The sequence below is a fragment of the Mastigoproctus giganteus genome, chromosome 10 (assembly GCF_048544385.1).
Source record: "Mastigoproctus giganteus isolate SK-2022 chromosome 10, ASM4854438v1, whole genome shotgun sequence".
NCBI lineage: Eukaryota > Metazoa > Arthropoda > Arachnida > Uropygi > Thelyphonidae > Mastigoproctus > Mastigoproctus giganteus.
The window spans coordinates 221836479-221858623 of NC_143584.1; the positions used below are offsets into that span (position 1 = coordinate 221836479).

Sequence of the window (22145 nt, forward strand, 5' to 3'; positions counted from 1 at the left end):
CAGATTCTTATCCCCTTGCTACAATAAACCAAATTAGGGTACAGGCTAAGGATAGGATACAAAATACTACACCAACCTACAATAGTAATATCAAAAAATACTTTATTTCTGTCCCATATGTTGAACAGTGGCACAAAACAGCTTAACAGATTCTTTAAAGATACTGAATTTAAAATTGTGGCCAGGCCAATACAGAATTACACAATATACTGAACAATCGCTCAGTCCTTTCCTCGTTCGCAACACAAATTAATGACCCGGTATACAACATTTCTTGCGACTTGTCTTATCAGGGTTCGACTAGATTTCCTTTGAATATTCGTGTTAATCAACATGCGGCCTCGGTTCGGGCTTCTTGTTCAACAGCGTCAGAATTAGCCTTTCACGCCATTAACGAAAAACATACTTCTTTATTTAACGAGGCCAACGTGTAAGTTGGCCTCGTTCGCCAATGTAATTATACATGACTATTAATTGCAGAAACCGTAGAAATTAAATTACACGAAAATTCTGTTAATGTTCGTTGGCCATATCTCATCTCCAATTTGTAAGCTTTTAAGCGCATGCGCGAAGACAAATAATCCCTATTTAAGTTTCATACTCACCCCTATTCGGTAATTTTCATTCCTGTGATCACGACACATGGTCGAAAAGCGTTGTCAGCTTCAGGAAGGAAAATCGTTTTGCACTTTTTTTCGTTAAAGTCTTTTAATTAATTTTCTTATTTTTAATTGCGTTAAATTGATTTTTAATTGTGTGAAATTGAGTTTTGTGTTAAATTGATTTTAATTTTTTTTTAAACTATTTGTTACTGTAATGTAAGTTTTTCGTTTTAATTTCTGGAGAGTATCATATGGGAGTGTTCTACGTACTATATTGAGGTAAACTCCTCTTATTATTTTACAAATATTGATATCAACGTAGAACATATTGAGCATTACAGCTCTGGTTCATACTATCTAATTGAAACTGTACTTACAAGTTAGTACAAATGCATCAGATCTGCTCGCAGCTAACTACTAAATACAGTAAACCCACGCTATTCGTGGTATCTGTATTCGCTGTCGGTGATTTAATATAAAATGAAACCTTAAAAAATGTGAATTTTAAAGCGCCGTGAACATTTTCCGCCATAAAAAAACATGGGCGTGGCTAAAATTATCTTTCCCGCTCAAAACAGCGCTCACTGGGTGGGGGAGAGGGGGTGACAAAATCGCAAGCGTGGATGTTTCTCGCTAATCCTTGTTCAGTATGTGCTATGCGCTTGTCATGGAAGGTTTCGTCGTTTGCTTTTAATTTATATGCTTATAAATTGAATAAATTTATCAATTTATAAATTGATATGCTTACAAAAGTGATAAATCTACCGTTTTGCAGTGAAAAACACTTTTTCGAGTGTGTTAACGGAAGAAAGTGACTTTATTGTGGACAAGTTCTTTCTAACTCGTACAAAAATATGGCTAAGAATAAAATGGGAAATGTGAAAAGATCAAAGAAAGCAATGACATTAGCGAATAAAATTGAGTTATTAGACAAAATTTCTAATGTTGAAAGTGTCTCCTCAGTGGCAAAACATTATAAAATCAATGAGTCAACGGTACGATCAATGAAAAAATCCGCCGTAGTGTCCGTGAAAATGCGCTAATTGCTTCAAAAATTTACTCTGTAACTCGTGATGTTAAATTAGAAAAAATGGAAAAAGCTTTAAATCTGTGGATAGAAGACCGAACTCAAAATAAAATTCTGTTAAGTTCACTCATCATTCGTGTAAAGGCAAAACTCCTTTATCAACACTTTAGCGAAACTAGTGATAGCACTGTCAGGATAAGTTTTTTAGCTAGCAAAGGCACTGGTTTGAAATTTCTAATAAATATTACATTTAATATTAAATTGTTTCTTATTTTCATTTCGATGCCATATGCTTGCATTTCACTATGTACTGTTTATGTACATAGTCATATTATGAAGGTACATATAATACATACATAGACAAAATTTTAGACTAGTTTTTCTTATATATTTCATACTTTGGAACGGAACCCTTTTAGTACTATGGGAGCCATAACTCAGTATTCGCATTTTCGGTATTCATGGCATTTCTCAGGGACGTAACCCCGCCGAATAGCGAGGGATTTACTGTAGTTATAAAATTGGCGTCATTATGTGAATACCTTCACAATGAGTTGCAATGATATTGCACTACCTCGAATAAGTAACCCTTCACCATAGGAGAAGACTATTGTTACTTATTCTCAGGAGATGTGACCACCCAGACGGCACTGTTTTGGAGCTCATTGGCTCTTCTTCGGTGGGTGGGCAGGTACCCTGGTGTTGCAATGATGGCAAGGCAGTTGCAAAGTATAACTCCACAATATGAGAGATGCCTGATGGTGTGTAGTAATTTGAATTACACCGCAGGGAGGGAAATGCCAGAGGTGAACTAAACTCTGGCAGTGAGCTAGTTGATTTTGTAATAACTGAAAGGAAAGTGGAGGAGAAATTGTTGAAGATAAACATAAGAAAGGCACCTGTGATCTATCCAGTTATATTAAAGGAGGCAGCAAAGGAAGTAAGCAAACCCTTAGCCATAATTATGAGAGCTTCCTTGGACTCAGGGGAGGTACCCATGGACTGGAGATGCGCAAATGTGACCCCAATTCACAAATTAGGATCAAAGGATCACAGTCGAACCACCAACATCAAGTGGACCAATCTGATTCATCCCCTTCCTTCTAGAGTTTACATAAGTAAAGAACTCTTTGCTGCTTTTCATTGTGTCCTTTGCTAAAGGTTTTCTTGTAATCTGCCTTCGCCTGCCTAACCTCCTTTGTGACTTGATTACAGACTAGCTTATATCTGCCATAGGCTTCTGTGTCGCCTGATAATTTACATGCATCCCATGCATTTTTCTTCTCTGCCACGAGTCTCATTACTTCATCCGACATCCATTTAGGCCTGACCCTTGACCAGTATTTCTTAGTTGGTATGGAAAGCCTAGTAGCCTCCAAGATTAAGTCACTGAAGGTTTCCCATTTAGAATTCACTGTTGGTAACATCATCAGTTGATCCCACCGTATAGAATTTAAAAACTGTCTGAGACCACTGTCGTCACCTTTATGAAAACAAAAACCCTTCCCTTTTACCCTTAATGGTAGTTACATCTTTAAGTAAATCCCACGTCAGTACACTGTGATCACTGTCACCTAGTAGTTCCCTTATCTGCAAATTCTTAATGCATGAATTGTCACTGCTGATAATCAGATCAAGGGTAATACTCCTACTGGTTGTGCCTCGAACACGTTGCTGTAGAAACCAATCCTCAAATAAATCCATAAAAGTCTTGCTAGCGTAGTAGTAGTAGTGGCATGTGATGCAAGAAAGCAAGTTTGAGCTTATGCAGCATTAGCCAAAAAAAAAAAAAAAAAAAATCACACCATTCCCTCCAAATGCCTGTCCAGTTCCTCCTTAAATTTATTCAACCTATCAACTTCCACAACGACAGATGGACGTTTGTTCCAGCAATTAACCACCCGCTGGCTAAAGGCAAATTTCTGCACATCTATTCTACATCTGTCCTTTCTTAATTTGAATTTATGCTTTCTTAGGTTCGTAATCTGAACAAGTGGAAGGATCCCATCAGAATTCAGCATGTTCAACCCATTCAAGGCCTTATACACACCTCAATCAGATAACCGCGCAGGTGCCTAGTCTCCAGCCACTGCAATTTCCAGAATTTAAGCCTCTCTTGGTAAGAGGATCCCTTCATTCCCCTCACCAATCTTGTTGCCCTTCTCTGTACACGCTCAAGCAAATCTACATCCTTCCTAAAATGAGGCCTCCACACCTGTATGCAGTACTCAAGGCGTGGCCTGACCATTGCCTTATACACAGGGACAATCACCTCCTTTAGCGTGCGAGTGACCAAAGCACAAGTTCCAGTCAATATCTGGAAAGTTAAAATCCCCCATTACAAGACATTCTGATTTACTGGCCAATTCTATTTCTCTACACAACTGTTCATTTACTCATCAGAGTCATTAGGCCTAAAACATACTCCTCCTCTCATTTTTCCTTTCTCAGTGTTTATGTCACACCAAACAGACTCAACGTTGCACTGTCCACCTGTGTCAACTGGATGCATTTCCTTAGATTTTATGTGTTTCTTAACTAACAGCATAACCCCTCCTCCCTTCCTACCCTGTCTGTCCTTTCTGTACCTAATGTACTGCATATATCTGTGTGAAACCATGTTTCTGATATCCCAACAATATCTGCTTTTGATGTCTTGATCATCACTTAAAATTCATCAATTTTATTTAATATATTTCTAGCATTAGTGTACATGCAAGTATACATTCACTTGTTCTTACTCTTAGTTACCCTAACACAGCCCATGGATTTACTTGTTCCATGATGACTCGCAGCAGTTCTTGAAGTCCCCGGCAACTTCCACAACAACAGATGGAAGTTGGATTTGTTCTACAACAGTGAAGACAGGATATTAGAGCTGGAAAAGGAATTAGAAAATGTAAATTGGAATATCATCTGCTTAGCTGAAACAAGAAGAAGAATTGAACCACTTCTGAACTGGTTCAATTCTTCTTCTTGAACTGAATAAGTTTATCAATTGAACTGAATAAGTTTATCAAGTGGAAATCTGCTGTACACCAATGGAAACAGTGAAAAGAGCAAAGATGGAGTTAGCTTTTGGGTCCATAAAGATATAAAAAACAACATTTTGGAATTAACAATGCTACCCAAAACTTCCACGACAGATGGAACAAACTTCCATCTGTCGTTGTGGAAGTTGATAGCTTAAATAAATTCAAGAAAGAACTGGACAAACGTTTAGAGGGAATGGTTGTGTGAATTCTTTTTTTTTTTGGCTGATGCAACATAAGCTCATGCACTTGCTTTATTGCATCACATGCCTCTATTACTATTACTACTATTATGGGGGACTTCAATGCTAAGGTTGGAAAAAGACAAAACAGTGCAGAAAGGGAAACTATAGGAAATTTTGAAATTGGTGAAAGAAATGAAAGATTTGTGGAATCTGCAGAATCTCAAGGAATGCCAGTAATGAACACTTTTTTCAGGAAAAGGGTGAACAGAAAGTGGACATGGAAGAGCCCAAATTGATTAACAACTAATGAAATTAATTCATCCTCACCAAGGTAAATGTTGGAAGTGATCACAGAATGGTAAGATGCACACTTGATATAGATGTAAGAAAAGAAAGGAAAAAACTGACTCGAGTAAATAATACGGAGGTCTTTGAGATAACAGAAGAGGAGAAAAAGCAGTATATACTAGAAATTAAGAACAAGTTTGAGCTTTTGCAGACCTTTCAGGACTAAGATATCGATCAGGAATACAACTTTCTGAAAGTGATAAAACCCGAGAAACCTAAAGGTAAAAAGAAATCCAAAGAAGAAAAAATTAGTCAAGAAACACTTGTCATGATGAACCAAAGACAACAAACAAAGAGCAAGATAAACACTGACAAGGACAAAATTGTGTATACTGAGTTATGCAAAGCCATTAGAAAGAAACTCAGAGAAGACATAAGAAGGTTTAACACAAGAAAAGTAGAACAAGCATTAAGGGAAAACAAAGAACTTAAATCAGCAGCCATAAGCTTAAATCAAATAAGGGATTATATATTAATAATCAATAAGGGATTATATGTTAAAAGCCTTGTGGATTAACTCAAGACCTGAAGGACTCTGCAAGGCTTTTGGGGGGAAATTTCTATCAGCTTGGCCCACACTTAAACAAAGGTGGTGCAAAAGTTTTTGCCAGTATTATTGAGGATACCTTAAAGGTTCAGGGAAATTGCCAGTTAGGGGGGATGTGGATAATACTGACGTGCGTTTATCTGATAATATTGGTCAAAGTAACTCTTGCACATACCTCATGAGTTCTTATCTGTTTCCCCAACTGGACATATTATCTAGATGTTCTGGGGCAGAAACGTTTCAAGTGAGCAGGTAGCTAATGCCAGGGAAGAGAGCCTAAAAAACTTCAAGGGTTGTGTTAGGGTTGTTAAATATACAAGAACAGTAAGTCTTAATTGTTTATATGGTAAAGTTAGAAGTGTTGTCAATAAAATGTGTGAATTCGAACTGCTGATTAAAACAAGTAACGCGGACATAACAGGGCTTATGGAAACGTGGTGCCACCCGGAAATAGGGGATGATGAGTTTCAGTACAGCTTGTATAATGTATTTAGGAAGGATAGGGTAGATAGAAGGGGTGGTGGGGTAATGCTTCTTATCAGAAGTAGCCTCTACATGCAAATGGAATGGGTGATTTCAATTTGCCTCTAATAGATTGGAGAAAATGAGAAGGAAACTCGACATGGGAAACAAAATTTTTAAATCGACTAGATTCATGGGTGATGACTGTTATTTGTATCAATATTTCAGGGAAAGTACTAGAGAAAAGAATATCCTGGACCTCATCATCACCCACGAATCAGATGACATAACAGGGCTGACAGTAGAAGAACCAGTAGCAGGAAGTGATCACAGAGTTCTATGGTGGATGATGAAGAGAGAGGTAGCAGTAGTAAAAGACAAAGGAATGGGTTATAATTTCAGAAAAGGAAATTATAACAAATACATTATTAACTGGGTAGATATCACACAGAGAACGAATACAATTGAACTGTGGTATGCTTTTAAAACATTAATCACAGATGCCTTGAATGCGTATTTGCCATTAAAAAAATACTCCACGAGGAGGGTTCCAAGTTGGATGAATAGTGAAGTTGTCACATTACTTGAGCAGAAAAAGGTGGCATGGAAAAGTTACAGAGCAATAAAAAGTACTGAAGTCTATAACAGCTACAAGACGATCTGTAATAGAACCACAGAAAAGGTTCGAGAGGCAAACGCAGTTTATGAGAAATCGCTATCAAACAGAGCAAAGAAGGGGGGGGGATAAGTAATTCTTCACATATATAAATGCTAAGAAGAGCAGGACAAACCAGATTGGACCTTTACGTAAGGGAAAGGGGATAGTATTAAATACACCAGCCGTTGCAGACGAACTCAAGTTATTTTGCATTGATATTTACAGAAGAAAAACCTTTTGTGGCAATGGGAAATTGTGGGAGCGAAGTTGAAAAATATATAATTAATAATATTGAAATTTCGCAAGATTATTTAATGAAAAAACTTTCGAGCCTACAGGCCAGTAAGGCTCCTGGAGTTGATGAAATATACCCTATAATCTTAAGGGAGGCAGCAAGTGAGTGCATTGAACCATTAAGGCTAATTATGCAAGCATCACTAGACTCTGGGGAGATTCCGTTGGATTAGAAAGGTGCCAATGTATCTCCCATACATAAGGGTGGTTCTAAGAGTGAAGTGGGAAATTATCGACTTGTCAGTCTGACTTCAGTAGTAGGGAAAATCATGGAGGTAATGATCAAGGGTGGAATTCAGGATCATTTGGATAGAACTGAAATTCTCAAGGATACTCAGCATGGTTTTGTAAAGGGAAATTCACGTTTAACAAATCTGGTTCGCTATTTTGAAAGGGTCACTCATGAGCTAGAAGATTTAGGGAATAATTTTGACATTGTTTATTTAGATTTCAGCAAAGCTTTTGACTCAGTCCCACATGAGCGGTTGCTTTATAAGCTGGAACAGGTTGGAATCACTGGGAAAATCCTTCGATGGATATCAGGATGACTTCAGGGCAGGAGGCAGAGGATTGTGATAAATGGCTATTCCTCAGATTGGGTTGAAGTGGTAAGAAGTGGGGTCCCCCAAGGATCAGTATTAGGACCACTGTTGTTTTTAATTTTCATAAACAACATTGATGAAGGGATAGAGGGCGTGATGTCTAAATTTGCAGATGATGTTAAAATTGGTAGAGTAGTTAATGATACTGTCAAGCTGAGCTTCTTCAGAGAGACCTAGATAGACTTCAGGAATGGTCAGAAAAATGGCAGCTATGCTTTAATCTAACAAAGTGTAAGGTATTACACCTGGGAAACAGTAATCCCAAAATAACTTATTCACTTGGTGGAGTTCAACTAAACCCAGCACTGGAGGAAAGGGACTTGGGTGTTACGATATGGTCAGACATGAAATTCTCTGAGCATTGTAAACAGGTTGCAAAGAAGGCCCATGATGTCCTATCGATGATCTATCGAACTTTTGCAAGTAGAGATAGGGATGTGATAATCCCATTAAGGCTTTTGTTAGGGTGCAAAGACGGGTAACTCACCTGGTGAGATCGGCAAAAGGGCATCCTTATGAAGAAAGACTTCGAATATGTGGGTTGTAGAATTTGGAAACTAGACACCTTAGAGGAGATTTGATTGAGGTGTTTAAGGCTCTGAGAGGCATCAGTAAAATGAATGAGAACGAAATTTTCAAGATTATAAATGATGCTAGAACTAGGGGACATAAATTCAAGTTACGGCGGGAGATGTTTAGATTGGACTGCAGGAAGTTTTATTTTAGCCAGCGAGTTATAAATTACTGGAATAAGTTGCCTACATGGGTGGTAGAGGTGACAGTTTGAGGAAATTCAAAGGTGATCTGGATAGTACCTTCGGGTGAGGGAAACGCATAGGATGATAGGTTTAATTTTGTTTTATTTTATTAATTATTAGTTTTTTTTTAATCATTGTTTTATTGTTTTTTTTTTTTTTTTTTTTTTGACTGGTGCAGCATAAGCCATAGGCTTCCTTGCACCAAGCGGCCATTACTAATACTAATGCAGAAAGACAAATGATACTGAAACTGAAAAATAGTGATGGTGTAAATAGCAGAGAAGGCATAATTCAAATAGTAGAAGACTACTATAAAGAATTATATAAGGAGCGAGGAATTATGCCAGCAGTGGGGAAGATGGATCACAAATTAGTAACACATACAACATACCCGATATCCTTCCTGATGGGGTAGAACACGTGTTGAAGAAAATGAATAATCAGAAAGCCCCGGGGGAATATGAAGTTACTGTAGAGTTGTTAAAATTGGGAGGAAGACAGGTGACACAGAAACTGGCAAGATTAGCATTAGCATTAGTAGAGGCATTTGATGCAAGAAAGCAAGCTTATGCAGCATCAGCCAAAAAAAAAAAAAAAAACCCACTTCCACTTCACCCCTCTGTTCGTTCAAAATACCTGTCCAGCTGAGCCTTAAACTTATTTAGGCTATCAACCTCCACCACAAGGGATGGAAGTCTGTTCCACCAACCAACCACCCGCTGGCTAAAGGCAAATTTCCTCACGTCTATCCTACATCTGTCTTTCCTCAATTTGAATTTATGCCCTCTCAGGTGATTTTTCTGAGCTAGAGGAAGAATCCCATCAGCATTGAGCATGCTTAAACCATTCAAGGCTTTATACACCTCTATCAGATCACCTCGCTGGTGCCTAATCTCCAGACACTGTAATTTGCAAAACTTAAGCCTTTCTTCGTAACAGCACCCCTTTGTTCCATTCACTAATCTTGTTGCCCTTCTCTGTACTCGTTCCAGCAGCTCTACATCCTTCTTGAAATGAGGCCTCCAGACCTGTATACAGTACTCTAGGTGTGGCCTGACCATTGCCTTATACAATGGAATAATCACCTCCTTATCCCTGCTGGAAAAATTCCTGTATATCATTGACAATACTCCATGAGCTACTCTTGCAGCCCGTCTGCACTGCTCAGAGAACTTCATATCTGCCTGCACAACCACCCCCAAGTCCCTTTCATTCTCTACCACTGTCAGTGTAGTACCACAGAGTTGATACGTTGCTCTGGGATTGCTGTTTCCCATGTGTAGTACTTTACATTTGTCAATGTTAAACTTCATTTGCCACCTCTCAGCCCATCTGCTCAACCTTTCCAGATCCTGTTGCAGCAGCATAGTGTCAGTAGTGTCCTTGACAACCCTGCCAACCTTTGTATCGTCTGCAAACTTGGACATTAAGCCCGATATACCATCATCAATATCATTTACAAATACAGAAAACAATAATGGACCCAACACCGAGCCCTGAGGGACTCCACTAATAACATCAGTCCATGATGAGCAGTGTCCATTGAGTACCACTCCCTGTCTTCTCCCCATCAACCACCCCTTTATCCATAGCAGCAATTTGCCTCCAATATCACACTGCTCCAATTTGTGTAGCAGTCTTCCATGTGCAACAGTATCAAAAGCCTTTCTAAGATCCAAGTATATAATATCAAAGTTATTCCCTGCATCCAGTTCTTTTGTGACTGCATCATAGTATCCAATCAAGTTGGTCAGGCAAGACTTCCCCTTAACAAAACCATGCTGTGTCTGAGCTATAACTGAAGTCTTGTCTAAATGATCCTGCAGTGCTTCTTTAACCAGTGCCTCCATTAATTTTCCTGGAACAGAAGTTAAGCTCACAGGTCTATAATTACTTGTGTCAGCCTTTGATCCTCCTTTGTGAATTGGGGTCACATTTGCACATTTCCAGTCTATGGGTACCTCCCCTGAGTCCAAGGAAGCTCTCATAATTATGGCTAAGGGTTTGCTTACTTCCTTTGCTGCCTCCTTTAATATAACTGGATAGATCCCATCCACCCCAGGTGCCTTTCTTGTGTTTATCTTCAACAGTTTCTCCTCCACTTTACTCCCAGTTATTTCAAGATTCTGTAGCTTACTGCTAGAGTTGAATACACCTCTGGCATTCCCCTCGCTGAATAACTCCTCATGTGTGAATGTCGATGCAAAATATTCATTTAGTTTGTTAGCTACCTGAGCAGGATCATCAACACTTGAACCATCAATATCAAGTGGACCAATCTGGTTCATCCCCTTCCTTCTAGAGTTTACATAAGTAAAGAACTCTTTGCTGTTTTTCTTTGCATCCCTTGCCAAGGATTTCTCGTAATCTGCCTTCGCCTGCCTAACCTCCTTTGTAACTTGGTTGCATATCAACTTGTATCTATCATAGGCTTCTGTGTCATGTGTTAATTTGTAAGTATCCCATGCATTTTTCTTCTCTGCCATATGCCTCATTAGTTCATCTGACATCCATTTTGGCCTAAACCTTGAACAATATTTCTTAGTTGGTATGTAAAGCCTAGTAGCTTCCAAGATAAGTTCTTTGAATGCTTCCCATTTTGAATTTGCTGTTGGTAACATCATCAGTTGGTCCCACTGTATAGAATTTAAATACTGTCTCAGTCCATCGTAGTCGCCTTTACGGAAGCAATAACCCTTCCCTTTACCCCTAATGGTAGTTACCTCTTTGAGTAAATCCCACTTCACCAAACTGACTCCACACTGCACTGTCCAGCGATGTCGACTGGCTTCACTTCCTTGGTTTTTATGTGTTTCTTAACTAATAGCATAACCCCTCCCCCCTTCCTATCCTGTCTATCCTTTCTGTAGACGTTGTACTCCCCAAATTGCAGTGGTGTCACACAGATATAATCCCTTATATCTGTGTGACACCACATCTCTGATATCCCAACAATATCTGCCTTCGATGTTTTGAGCAATACCTGAAATTCATCAAATTTATTTACTAAACTCCTAGCATTGGTGTACACGCAAGTATACCTGCACCTGTTTCTATTCTTAGCTACCCTAACACAACCCATGTGTTTACTTGTACCGCAATGGCTCCCAGCAGTCTCTGAAATATCCTGCATCTTGTTTTTCAGGCTTCTGCTCATTCTAATAGAAGCAGTGCAAGAATCTCTTTCACCTCTGCCAGTGGCTACTGTCAATCTATTGGTCTTTGTCTCCCCCCAAGCTAGCAGTTTTCCGACCCACCTAACACTGCCTCGATAGCATCAGCAAATATTCTTGCACCCTTTCTATTTAAGTGTATCCCATCCCTGTAGAAGCAATCTCTCCTGTTAACAAGTACAGTCCAGGGTGAAAAAAATTCTACCCCTTGAGCCTTGCACAATCTTTCCAGGGCCGAATTGATCGACAAGGCTCTCATCATATACTCCCTCCTATCGTGTCTGGGCAGAATTGCAGACACTTTCAAATTCAACCCTAATTCTCGGCTTTTGTTCAACAGTGACCTGTACTTATTAAGTAATTCTGCCGGTCTCCTACTCTTAATATTATTAGTGCCAACGTGTACAACTATATCACCTTTTGTGCCTTTAAAAGATGATATTCGCTCTACAACGTCATCAACCTTTGCCCCTGGCAGACATACCCTGGTCCTGTTCCACCTATCTTTTTTACAAAGCATGTTCCCCGTTTCCCTGACAATAGAGTCACCAACAACTACTAGTTCCTTCGGGACCAGCGCATTCTGCCTTAGGGGTTGTTTCTGTGTCACGCGATGCCCAAGTGCAAGCTCTGGCGTTGATGTGGGCAGCTGAGAGCTTGATGGGCCCCTCAATTTAGTTTCTTCGAGGGCATCCACCCTGTCCTTCAAGCTCTCATATAGGCCCACAAGAACACCGAGTTGTTGCCTGATATCGATACACTCCTTGCATCGCGCGCACATAAAGACATCCCCCTTGGCAGTATCATGTCCCGTACCCGATTGCTCTGCAAACATCAAGCAAACAGTGCATTTTATAAGGCTGTGAGTCAGAGGACAACTGCCCCCCTCAGTTCTGCTCTGAGCCACAGCACTTCCATTAGCTTGAGCCTTTTGCTTTGCTGCTCTGGTCTGAGTCATGATTCTATTAATTTATTAATTAATTATGTTATGTTATTAATTATATTACGTTTGTAATCTAAGTCGTTATATGTATTTATTTAAACGTACAATTTAACTGCTAACGAAGTTCAACTAACGCTATCTAGTACGGTATATAACCTACGGTATATCTAGTACGGTATCACAATGGCGGGAAAGTTACTAACGGTAGCGGTAGTTACGAATGGTAGTTACGAACACGTGGAAACCCTTACCGATACTTTTACAAGGCCGAGTAAAGAATAAATACACCAAATTAATCAAAAAATCACAAAATAATGTTATACTACTAAATTTAAATCAAAAGTTTTAGAAAAACAATAATTTCAAATCAATAAATAAGAAAAATCCACTTAGCGGCTTTGAACACGACCGTCACTAGTAGCCTCGTCGGCAGACTCCGACGAGGCTACTAGTGACTAGATTCTTCACAAAATGCATTAGGAAAGGTGTGGCACCTAAGGAGTGGAATAATGCAATCATAGTTTTGCTGCATAAGAAACAAGATAAATCAGAAATTGGAAATTATGGACCAATTAGCTTGATATCCCACATCTACAAGTTGTTCACAAGGATCATTACTAACAGATTAGAAAGAATACTTGATGAGAATCAACCAAAGAGCAAGCTGGCTTTAGGACAGGGTTCTCAACTATGGATCACCTTCAAGTAATATCACAGCTAATGGAGAAAGCAAATGAATTATGGTTTTGAAGAAAATATATGAGAACGCTACTTCCTTTATTAGACTAGACAAAGACAGTAGCAAAATTAAAATTGAGAAAGGAGTTCGACAAGGAGACAATATCTCCGAAGTTGTTTACTGCTGCCCTTGAGGAAGCTTTCAGAAGATTAGACTGGTCACAGAAAGGAGTCAATGTGAATGGAGAGTACTTAAACCATTTACGATGTGCAGGTGACATTGCGATCATAAACCATGATCACAAAGAATTAGAGGAAAATCTTAATCAGTTATGCAAAGTTAGTAAGGATTTTGGACTAAAGATGAATATGCTAAAACAAAAGTAATGATGAACGAGTATGCCACAGAAAGGGTTATAATGATTGAAGGAGCAGTAATTGAAAAGGTAGATTCATATACTTATCTGGGACAAGTCATTAGCTGTAAGAATGATAAATGGCTGGAAGTCAAGATAAAAATAAATTTTGGATGGATAGCATTCAGGAAATATAGTCGCATACCGAGGAGCAATATCCCAATTTGTCCGAAACTGTAAAATAATGAACCAATGTATACTACCCTACCACAACTTATGGAAGTGAAACTTCGGCACTCAACAAAGGAATGGAAGAGAAGCTGAGAACAACAAAACGAATGAATGGAATGGAAGGAATTATATCAGGAATCAGACTACTAGATAAGAAGACAAACACATGGATTAGGCAGCAAACACAAATAAAGGATATTTTTATCAAAACTAAAGAACTGAAATGGTCTTGAGAAGGACACATAGCTCAAAGACATGTTGACAGATGGACTAAGAAAATAACATAACCACTATGTTATTTAAGAGAAGCTAAAAGAAAACCTGGACGACAACAACGGAGATGGACAGATGAAATTCATGAGTTTGTGGGTAGTAAATGGATGGCCATTGCACAAAACAGAAGGAACTCGAACGTTGCTGGAGAGGCCTTCATCCTGCGGTGGGTTGAAAATGATGGTGGGCTGATGATGATGTTCTACAACTGTCTTTCCTCAATTTGAGTTTATTCCCCCTTAGGTTTGTAATCTGAGCAAGAGGAAGTTGTCCAATCAGCATTGAGCCTGCTCAAACCATTCAAGGCTTTATACACCTCAATCAATATTCAGTCTCAGTCCAAATATACTTCAGTCAGTCCAATGATAGCATCAATTTTAAGAGAATAGTTAACCAAGCACGGAGATATATTCCTCAATCACAATCTTTCTGAGAGAATGCCAATGTGAAAATCAGCTTGCATTGTTGTAAGAGGGGCTTGTACTATGTATGTGATTTTTTGAATTAAATGAACAACTTTTCTTCTGATATTTTTCTTATTTCTTGCCTTCATCCTTACCTATATGTACATCAAAGCTCAGGTATCAATCGGGTCAATCTACACTTTTAGGGTAGGAAAATTTCTGTTTAGAAATTTAAAGTATTTACTGTAAAAATTCTAAAATATCCTTCTCTTCATTTTTAACTTCATATTTATAATTTTTATTTCCCTTAGTTATGGGTTTTTCTAATGGGTTTTGGGTTTTGGGTTTTTTTATCTGTTGCAGGTACAGCGTGTCTGGCACAACGATTCCTTACACCCCTTTCATCTCCAAAGGGTTCAGTTACTGCTCCCCAAGATCATCCTGCACGTGTGGCTTTTGCACAGTAGTTTCTCCAAGAAAGTGTTCAAGACGAATTTTCCAGCCTATGTTTTGGTCACGGATGAGGCTTATTTCACTCGGGAAGGCTTATTCAATCAGCACAATGCTCATGTGTGGGCTCACGACAATCCACACGGTGTGTGCCCCCACGCGGCACAATATCGCTTTGCAATAAATGTGTGGGCAGGTATGGTCGGTGACTGCTTAGTCGGCCCATACCTGTTACCACCCCACATGAAGTCCGCTAAATATCGGATCTTTCTTGAACAAGTTCTACCAGGGTTACTTGACGATGTTCCAGCAAATGTGAGATGCAACATTTGGTTTCAACATGACGGGGTGCTAGCCCATTATGGAAGGTGTGTTCGTGACCATTTGAACAGGCGTTTTGGGTGTTGATGGATTGGCCGTGGTGGACCCGTTGCCTGGTCCACCCCCACACTCACCTGATTTATCGAGCCTTGATTTCTTTCTGTGGGGGGGCCTTCAAATCTATCGTGTATGAATCGCCTGTGGAGACGGAAATGGATCTCGTGGCGAGACTCATCTGCGCTGCTGCTACTGTCAAAGAAACTCCAGGTGTGTTTGACCAAGTCCACCAATCCATGCTGTGTCAGTGTCACACATGCATCGCGTCTCATAGTGGAACCTTCGAGCATCTGTTGTAACATCATGAAATGCATCCATCTCGTACTCCATTGTTAATATTATGTCAAATAAATGTTTGCCACTAATTACTGTCTTGTGTCATTTCATTTCTGCTTCTTGTGCCTCTGCTACTACTTTCCCGTGACGTTTCCGGTTATGGGTTCCTATGTAATTCACATTCCTTTAGATATTACCTACCTCCCCTAAATGTTTGTACCAATATTTTTGAGACACCCTGTATTTTTAATCCACTCGATTAATCTTAAATAACATTTTTTATAGTAATAGTATTTTTGCCATATAGTGCAAGGAAATTACGGGCTTTTGCTGCACTACCAGAAAATACAAATTATATACTTCCCTCCTCACATAGATAACTATCCAATTGATCTCTGAATTTATTCAAACTGTCATCCCCAACTACTTGTGAAGGCAATGTTACAGCAATCAATGACCCACTAGCTAAAAGGAACCTTCCTACAATCACAATCTGACCTGAACCTCAACCCATGTAATTTTAATTTAAGACCCCTAGTTCTAATGAGAACTAGGGGTCAGAGTTTACTGAGAATTTCACCTTCATTCATTTTACTACTCCCTCAGAGCCTTATAAAACTCAATCAGGTCACCTCTGAGGTGCTTGGTTACCAAGTTCTGTAGCCCACATAATCGGAGTTTTTCTTCATACAGTTGTCCTTCCAATCTCACCATTTGAGTTGCCCATCTTTGGACCCTTTCAAGAAGATCAATGTCTTTTTCAGATGAGATCTCCATACTTGAACACAGTATTTCAAATTAAGTCTTACAATTGCCTTACACAGTGGATTTATGAACTCCCTATCTCTATAGAATAGCGTTTGATGAATCATTGATAGGACACCATGGACTTCCCTGGCTGCCTGTTTACACTGTTCAGAAAACTTCATATCTGCCTGTATTATAACTTCTAGATCCCTTTCCTCCTTCACTATTTTTAATTCAACCCTACCAAGTGTATAATTGATTTGTGGGTTGCTATTCCCCAAGTATAAGACCTCGCATTTAGCAGCATTAAAACATAGCTGCCACTTCTCTGACCATCTGTGAAGTCTGTTCAAGTCATTCTGAAAGAGCGCTGCTCGGCACTGATCATTAATTACTCTGCCAATCTTTACTTCATCTGCAAATTTTGACATGACGCCTTCTATCCCTTCGTCAATGTCATTTATGAAAATGAGAAACAACAGTCCAAGATTCTCGAGGGACCTCACCCCTGATATTACATCAATCTGAAGAATATCCATTAATCACCACAATCCTCTGTCTTCTGCCCTACAGCCACACAGAATCCCAACCTGTTCAAGCTTATACTGTAACCTCTCATGAGGGGCCGAGTCAGATGCTTTGCTAAAATCCAAATAAACTATGTTGAAATTGTCCCTAAATCTAGCTGATGAGTAACTGTGATAAAATAACTGTGTTAGTTAAACATGATTTTCCCTTAACAAAGTCATGTTATGTCCCCTTCAGAATGCCATATCTATCTAAATGTCCCTGGATTGTACTCTTAATCATTGCCTCTAAGATTTTTCCTACCACTAAAGTCAGACGGTCTGTAGTTACCAACTTCACTCTTAGAACTGCTTTTATGTACTGGCAATATACATAGCACTGCTCCAATCCAAAGGAACCTCCTGAGTCCAAAGCTGCTCTCATAATTAACCTCAGTAGTTTAATACACTCCATGGTTTTGTCCCTCAAAATAACAGGGTATATGCCATGAACTCCAGAAACATTACTTGCCTTTATGTGCTCAGAGGTCTTTCTAATAAACAATCTTCTGCAATTAAGAGGGCATCCTTGGACTCATTGGAAGTCCCCCAGGGACTGGAGATGTGCAAATGTACCCCCAATTCACAAAGGAGGATCAAAGGGTGACACAAGTAATTACAGACCAGTTAGTTTAATTTCTGTTCCTGATAAAATAATGGAGTCGCTGATTGAAGATACATTGCAGGATCATCTTGACAAGACTAGCAATTTTGCTAGCAGGGAAAAGGAGGTGATTATCCCTTTGTATAAGACAATGGTCAGGCCATGCCTTAAATACTGCGTACAGGTTTGGAGGCCTCATTTTAGGAAGGATGTAAATTTGCTTGAGTGTGTACAGAGAAGGACAATAAGATTGGTGAGTGGAATGAAGGGGTCCTCTTACCAAAAGAGGCTAAGTTCTGCAAATTGCAGCAGCTGGAGACTAGGCACCTGCGAGGTGATCTGATTGAGGTGTGTAAGGCCTTGAATGGGTTGAGCACGCTGAATTCTGATGGGATTCTTCTGCTTGCTCAGATTACGAACCTAAGGGGGCATAAATTCAAATTGAGGAAAGACAGATGTAGAATAGATGTGCAGAAATTTGCCTTTAGCCAGCAGGTGGTTGGCTTGCTGGAACAAACTTCCATTTGTAATTGTGGAAGTTGATAGCTTAAATAAATTCAAGGAGAAATTGGACAAATGTTTAGAGGGAATGGTGGTGTGAATTTTTTTTTTTTTTTTGGCTGATGCTACATAAGCCCATACACTTGCTTTCTTGCATCACATGCATGGTTCTCTTACAGATCAACTTGCACCTGTTGTAGGCTTCGGTACTTTTCATCGCTCTGTAACTGTCCCTTGCTATCGTTTTCTGCTCTATTTGACTGGTCAGCCCTGCCGTCATCCATTTTGGCATCCTCCTCCTGCAATATTTTCTTAAAGGTATGTATGTGTTCGTGGCTTCTGTGATTTTTGCTTTAAAAATATTCCATAATTCAAATGCATTTGCCATCTCTTGGCAATCTGCCCAATTCACAGATGCCATATAGCACCTTAAACTGCCAAAGTCCCCTCTTCTGAAGTTAAAACCCCATGCCTTTACCTTTAATTACTGCAACATCTTTCTCCATCTTCCAACTGACGATTGTATGATTACTTTCTGACAATAGTTCCTGTACTTTAAACTCTGTAATGTTATCTGATTCATTAGTAATGATGAGGTCAAGAATACTCTCACCCCTAGTACTTTCTCTAGCATGTTGGTACAAATAATAATCATCTAGTTTATTTTAAAAAGATTTTCTCCATGGTGAGTTTTTCCTCCCACTTATTCCAATCAATCTGGGGTGGATTAAAGTTACTCATAATAAGACATTCATGCTTGCTTGCTTATTCATCTGCATGTAAAGAATCTTGTCATATTCTTCACAATCTTCTGGTCTGTAGATTACTCCCACTCTCATTGTTCCTTTGCTTCCAACTAACTCACACCACACAAATTCTATGCTAGCAGAGATATCTTCAGATTCAACAAAAGCTATTTTAGTGCTCAGGCTACTTTTGATAAGAAGAATGATCCCTCCACCTCATCTATCTTTCCTAAATACACTATACATATCGTAGTGGAACTCATCGTCACCAATTTCCAAGCACCATGTTTCTTTTAGCCCTAGTATATCAGCATTAGTTATTCTAACCAGGAGTTCAAATTCAGCCATTTTATTGATAACACTTCTGACATTACTGTAGAAACAGTTGAGACTAAGTAATCTTCTATAGTTTACTACCTTGACATATCCTTTGAAGTTATTTAGGTTAGTATCCCAAACTTTATTTTCCCCCCTCATTTTAAACATTGCTTCCCTCAGAACATCTTATCAACTATCACTTTATCTGATTAAAAATTTTAATAACTGATTAAAGAAAGTTTTAAAACCAATAATTACAAACAGTATTATATCTTACCCACTGCATGTTGAAGAAATTTATCAGCTATAGGTGAAAAGTCTCCATTACTCCATGGATATTTTGAGGTTTCGAAGAACATGCTTCCCTGAGTAAATGTTTCTAAACACTGGGTGAGATGTGTACGTGAGGCATGATCGCCCACTCTACAATTTGTTGCAATTATGCGAGAAGCATGAAACTGAAGGGTCCTTGGGCGTTCTGGCTGAGTTGGAGAGTTTTTGTCAGTTGGAATTGTGATCTGAGGGAGAGAGTGAAAACCACGAACATAATTACAAACACAGGGTTAATAAATGAAATAGATCTATACTTAAAAATTATTACAAGTAGTAGTAAATATTAGCTGTTGCTGATCTTATCAGCATAACACTATGTTAGAAGTACTGATAGATGTAGAGATTGTTACCAACCAGCAAATATGGGGAAACACGCACAGGTGTTTCAAAATTGCATGGAACAAACATAGAAAAATAAGAAAGTTTCTATACATCTTAAAAGCCCTCATTTCTGATTTTCCAAGATAGTAAGCATTACAAAACATAAAAGGAAACTGAAATAAATCTTTAAAGAAAACTCTTTACAGCAGCTGTTCAAAATAACCTTCACTCTGTTTACAACATTCAGCACAACAAATCCACAATTCTGCATATCTTATCATCTGAAGAGTGTTCTTAATGGTTTCAGCAGCTTCAAAATGCAATTTCTCAGTTGATCTGGTATGGTAATATGCATAGAATAAAACTCGAATTCCATGTGATCCCATATAAAGCCGACCGGGCTAGCCGGGTGGGTAAAGTGCCTGCCTGGCAACCCAAAGGTCACGGGTTCTATTCCCGCCTCGGGCTTGGATCAAAGTACTGCAAAAACCTTGGGAGGTGCATTATGGCCACAGAAGCCTATGCGCCAACAACTACAAAAAAAAAAAAAAAAATATCCCATATAAAGTAATATAAGGGTGTAAGGTTTGCCAATTGTGGTTGCCAATGCACAGGGCTACCAACAAATCCATCAGTTATTGTACTCCATATTTAAAAAGTCAGCAACATCAGGATAAAAATAGGCTGGTGCACCATTGTGTAACCATATCTTCTGCCAATATGCACTAGGGGCATGTCTTCAAATAGTTCCCACAAATTGCACAAATTGTTCTGCAAAATATGTAGGTATGCCATTTCTGAAAGCCTTGTTGGTAAAAAAAAAAAATAAGGACCAATAAGACTGTCCTTAAGAACACCACACCTTTAATGCTTGGTGTTTCATTTACTTAAACATACAATATTTAAATATAAAAAACATACAATGGGGAAAATATTACTGGTCTTTATTTTTTACCAGCAAGGCTTTTAGGAATAGTACACCTACATTCTTGTTTGTTGTGGTGTTTTTGCAGACACCACACCATACATTAAAGGAAAAGATATGTTGATAATGAGCCAAGTTAGAGATGTTTCAGAAGTTGAGAATTCTATCTTCTGAAAAACATGATTCATTTGTGATCAGAACATGGGTGAGGAATTGAAGATCATGTGTACATTGTGAAATAAGCCTGATAAAAAAAAAAACAAAAACACTTCCGAATAAAAATATGTTAAACATATATCACATACATATTTTTTTGTGTTTTGTCAGTTGCAATACTACTAACCTTGATATATTTTTTATTCAACAATAATGTTCTTTAATAATGTTGTTTTAACTTGTTTCTTCATATAGAATAGATTCACATGTTCATCTAGTTTTATTTTTAGTTATCTGTAAAAAGGACAAACTGAACTTTTTCTATAATGATAAACATTAATAGAAATATTTCAAATTTAGTAAATTTTTCATTTTTTTCCAAATAATTGAAAAATTACTTGAAAAAAAAAAACCTTGAAAAAATTGTATTTTTATAAATGGAACTAATAAAATTACTAAAAAATATTAGGCAATTCCAATCTATTCTATTCAAAAAATTACAAGGCTTAGATTTTAATGTACGTTATCCAATTAAAAAATTGGAAATATTGAAAACAGAAAAAAAAGGGATATAGTAATTGTTCATAAATGAATTAAAAGTATATTTTCCAGATAGATTTAACCTAAAAATATCGAAGATTACAATATAACAAAAATGAAACTAATTTATAAAGGTATGGAAAAAGTAATAAAAAATAAAGCTCGTATAATTGATTTCGAAGACAAAAATATTAAAAGGAAATAAATTTATTAAAAAAAGGAGACTTTTGTACATTTGTGTAGAACCTACATTTTCTATACTACTCTACTAGTTCTGGAATTCTTTTAAGAGTGAAAATTCCACCTTCATTCATTTTACTAACCCCTCTCAAAGCCTTATAAACCTGAATCAGATCCCCTCTATGGTATATATTGGTTGACAAGCTCTGTAGCCTATATAATCGAAGTCTTTCTTTGTATGGCCACCCTTTTGCTGATTTCATTAAATGAGTTGTCATCTTTGGAACCGTTCAAGAAGTTCAATGTCTTTTTCCAAATGAGGTGTCCATACTTGTACACAATATTCCAAATTCAGTCTTATCATTGCTTTGTACAGTGGGATTATGACCTCCCTATCTGTACGGGGTATTGTTTAAAAAACCATCGATAGTATACCATGGGTTTTCCGAGCTGCTTGTTTACACTGTTCAGAAAGCTTAATATCTGCCCATATCCATTAGGATATGGGCAGATATTAAGAACAGTAAAAAC

The 22145-nt window shown here is 38.2% G+C and overlaps 1 protein-coding gene across 1 annotated transcript in view; it reads right to left on the reverse strand.

The window, feature by feature from the left end:
- LOC150079959 (bridge-like lipid transfer protein family member 3B) overlaps positions 1-22145 on the reverse strand; it is a 208838-nt gene that overhangs the window by 52282 nt on the left and 134411 nt on the right. The window contains exon 14 of the mRNA XM_090384043.1: positions 19437-19677. Coding sequence (XP_090240169.1) covers positions 19437-19677 — 241 coding nt within the window. The remainder of the gene's footprint in view (positions 1-19436; positions 19678-22145) is intronic.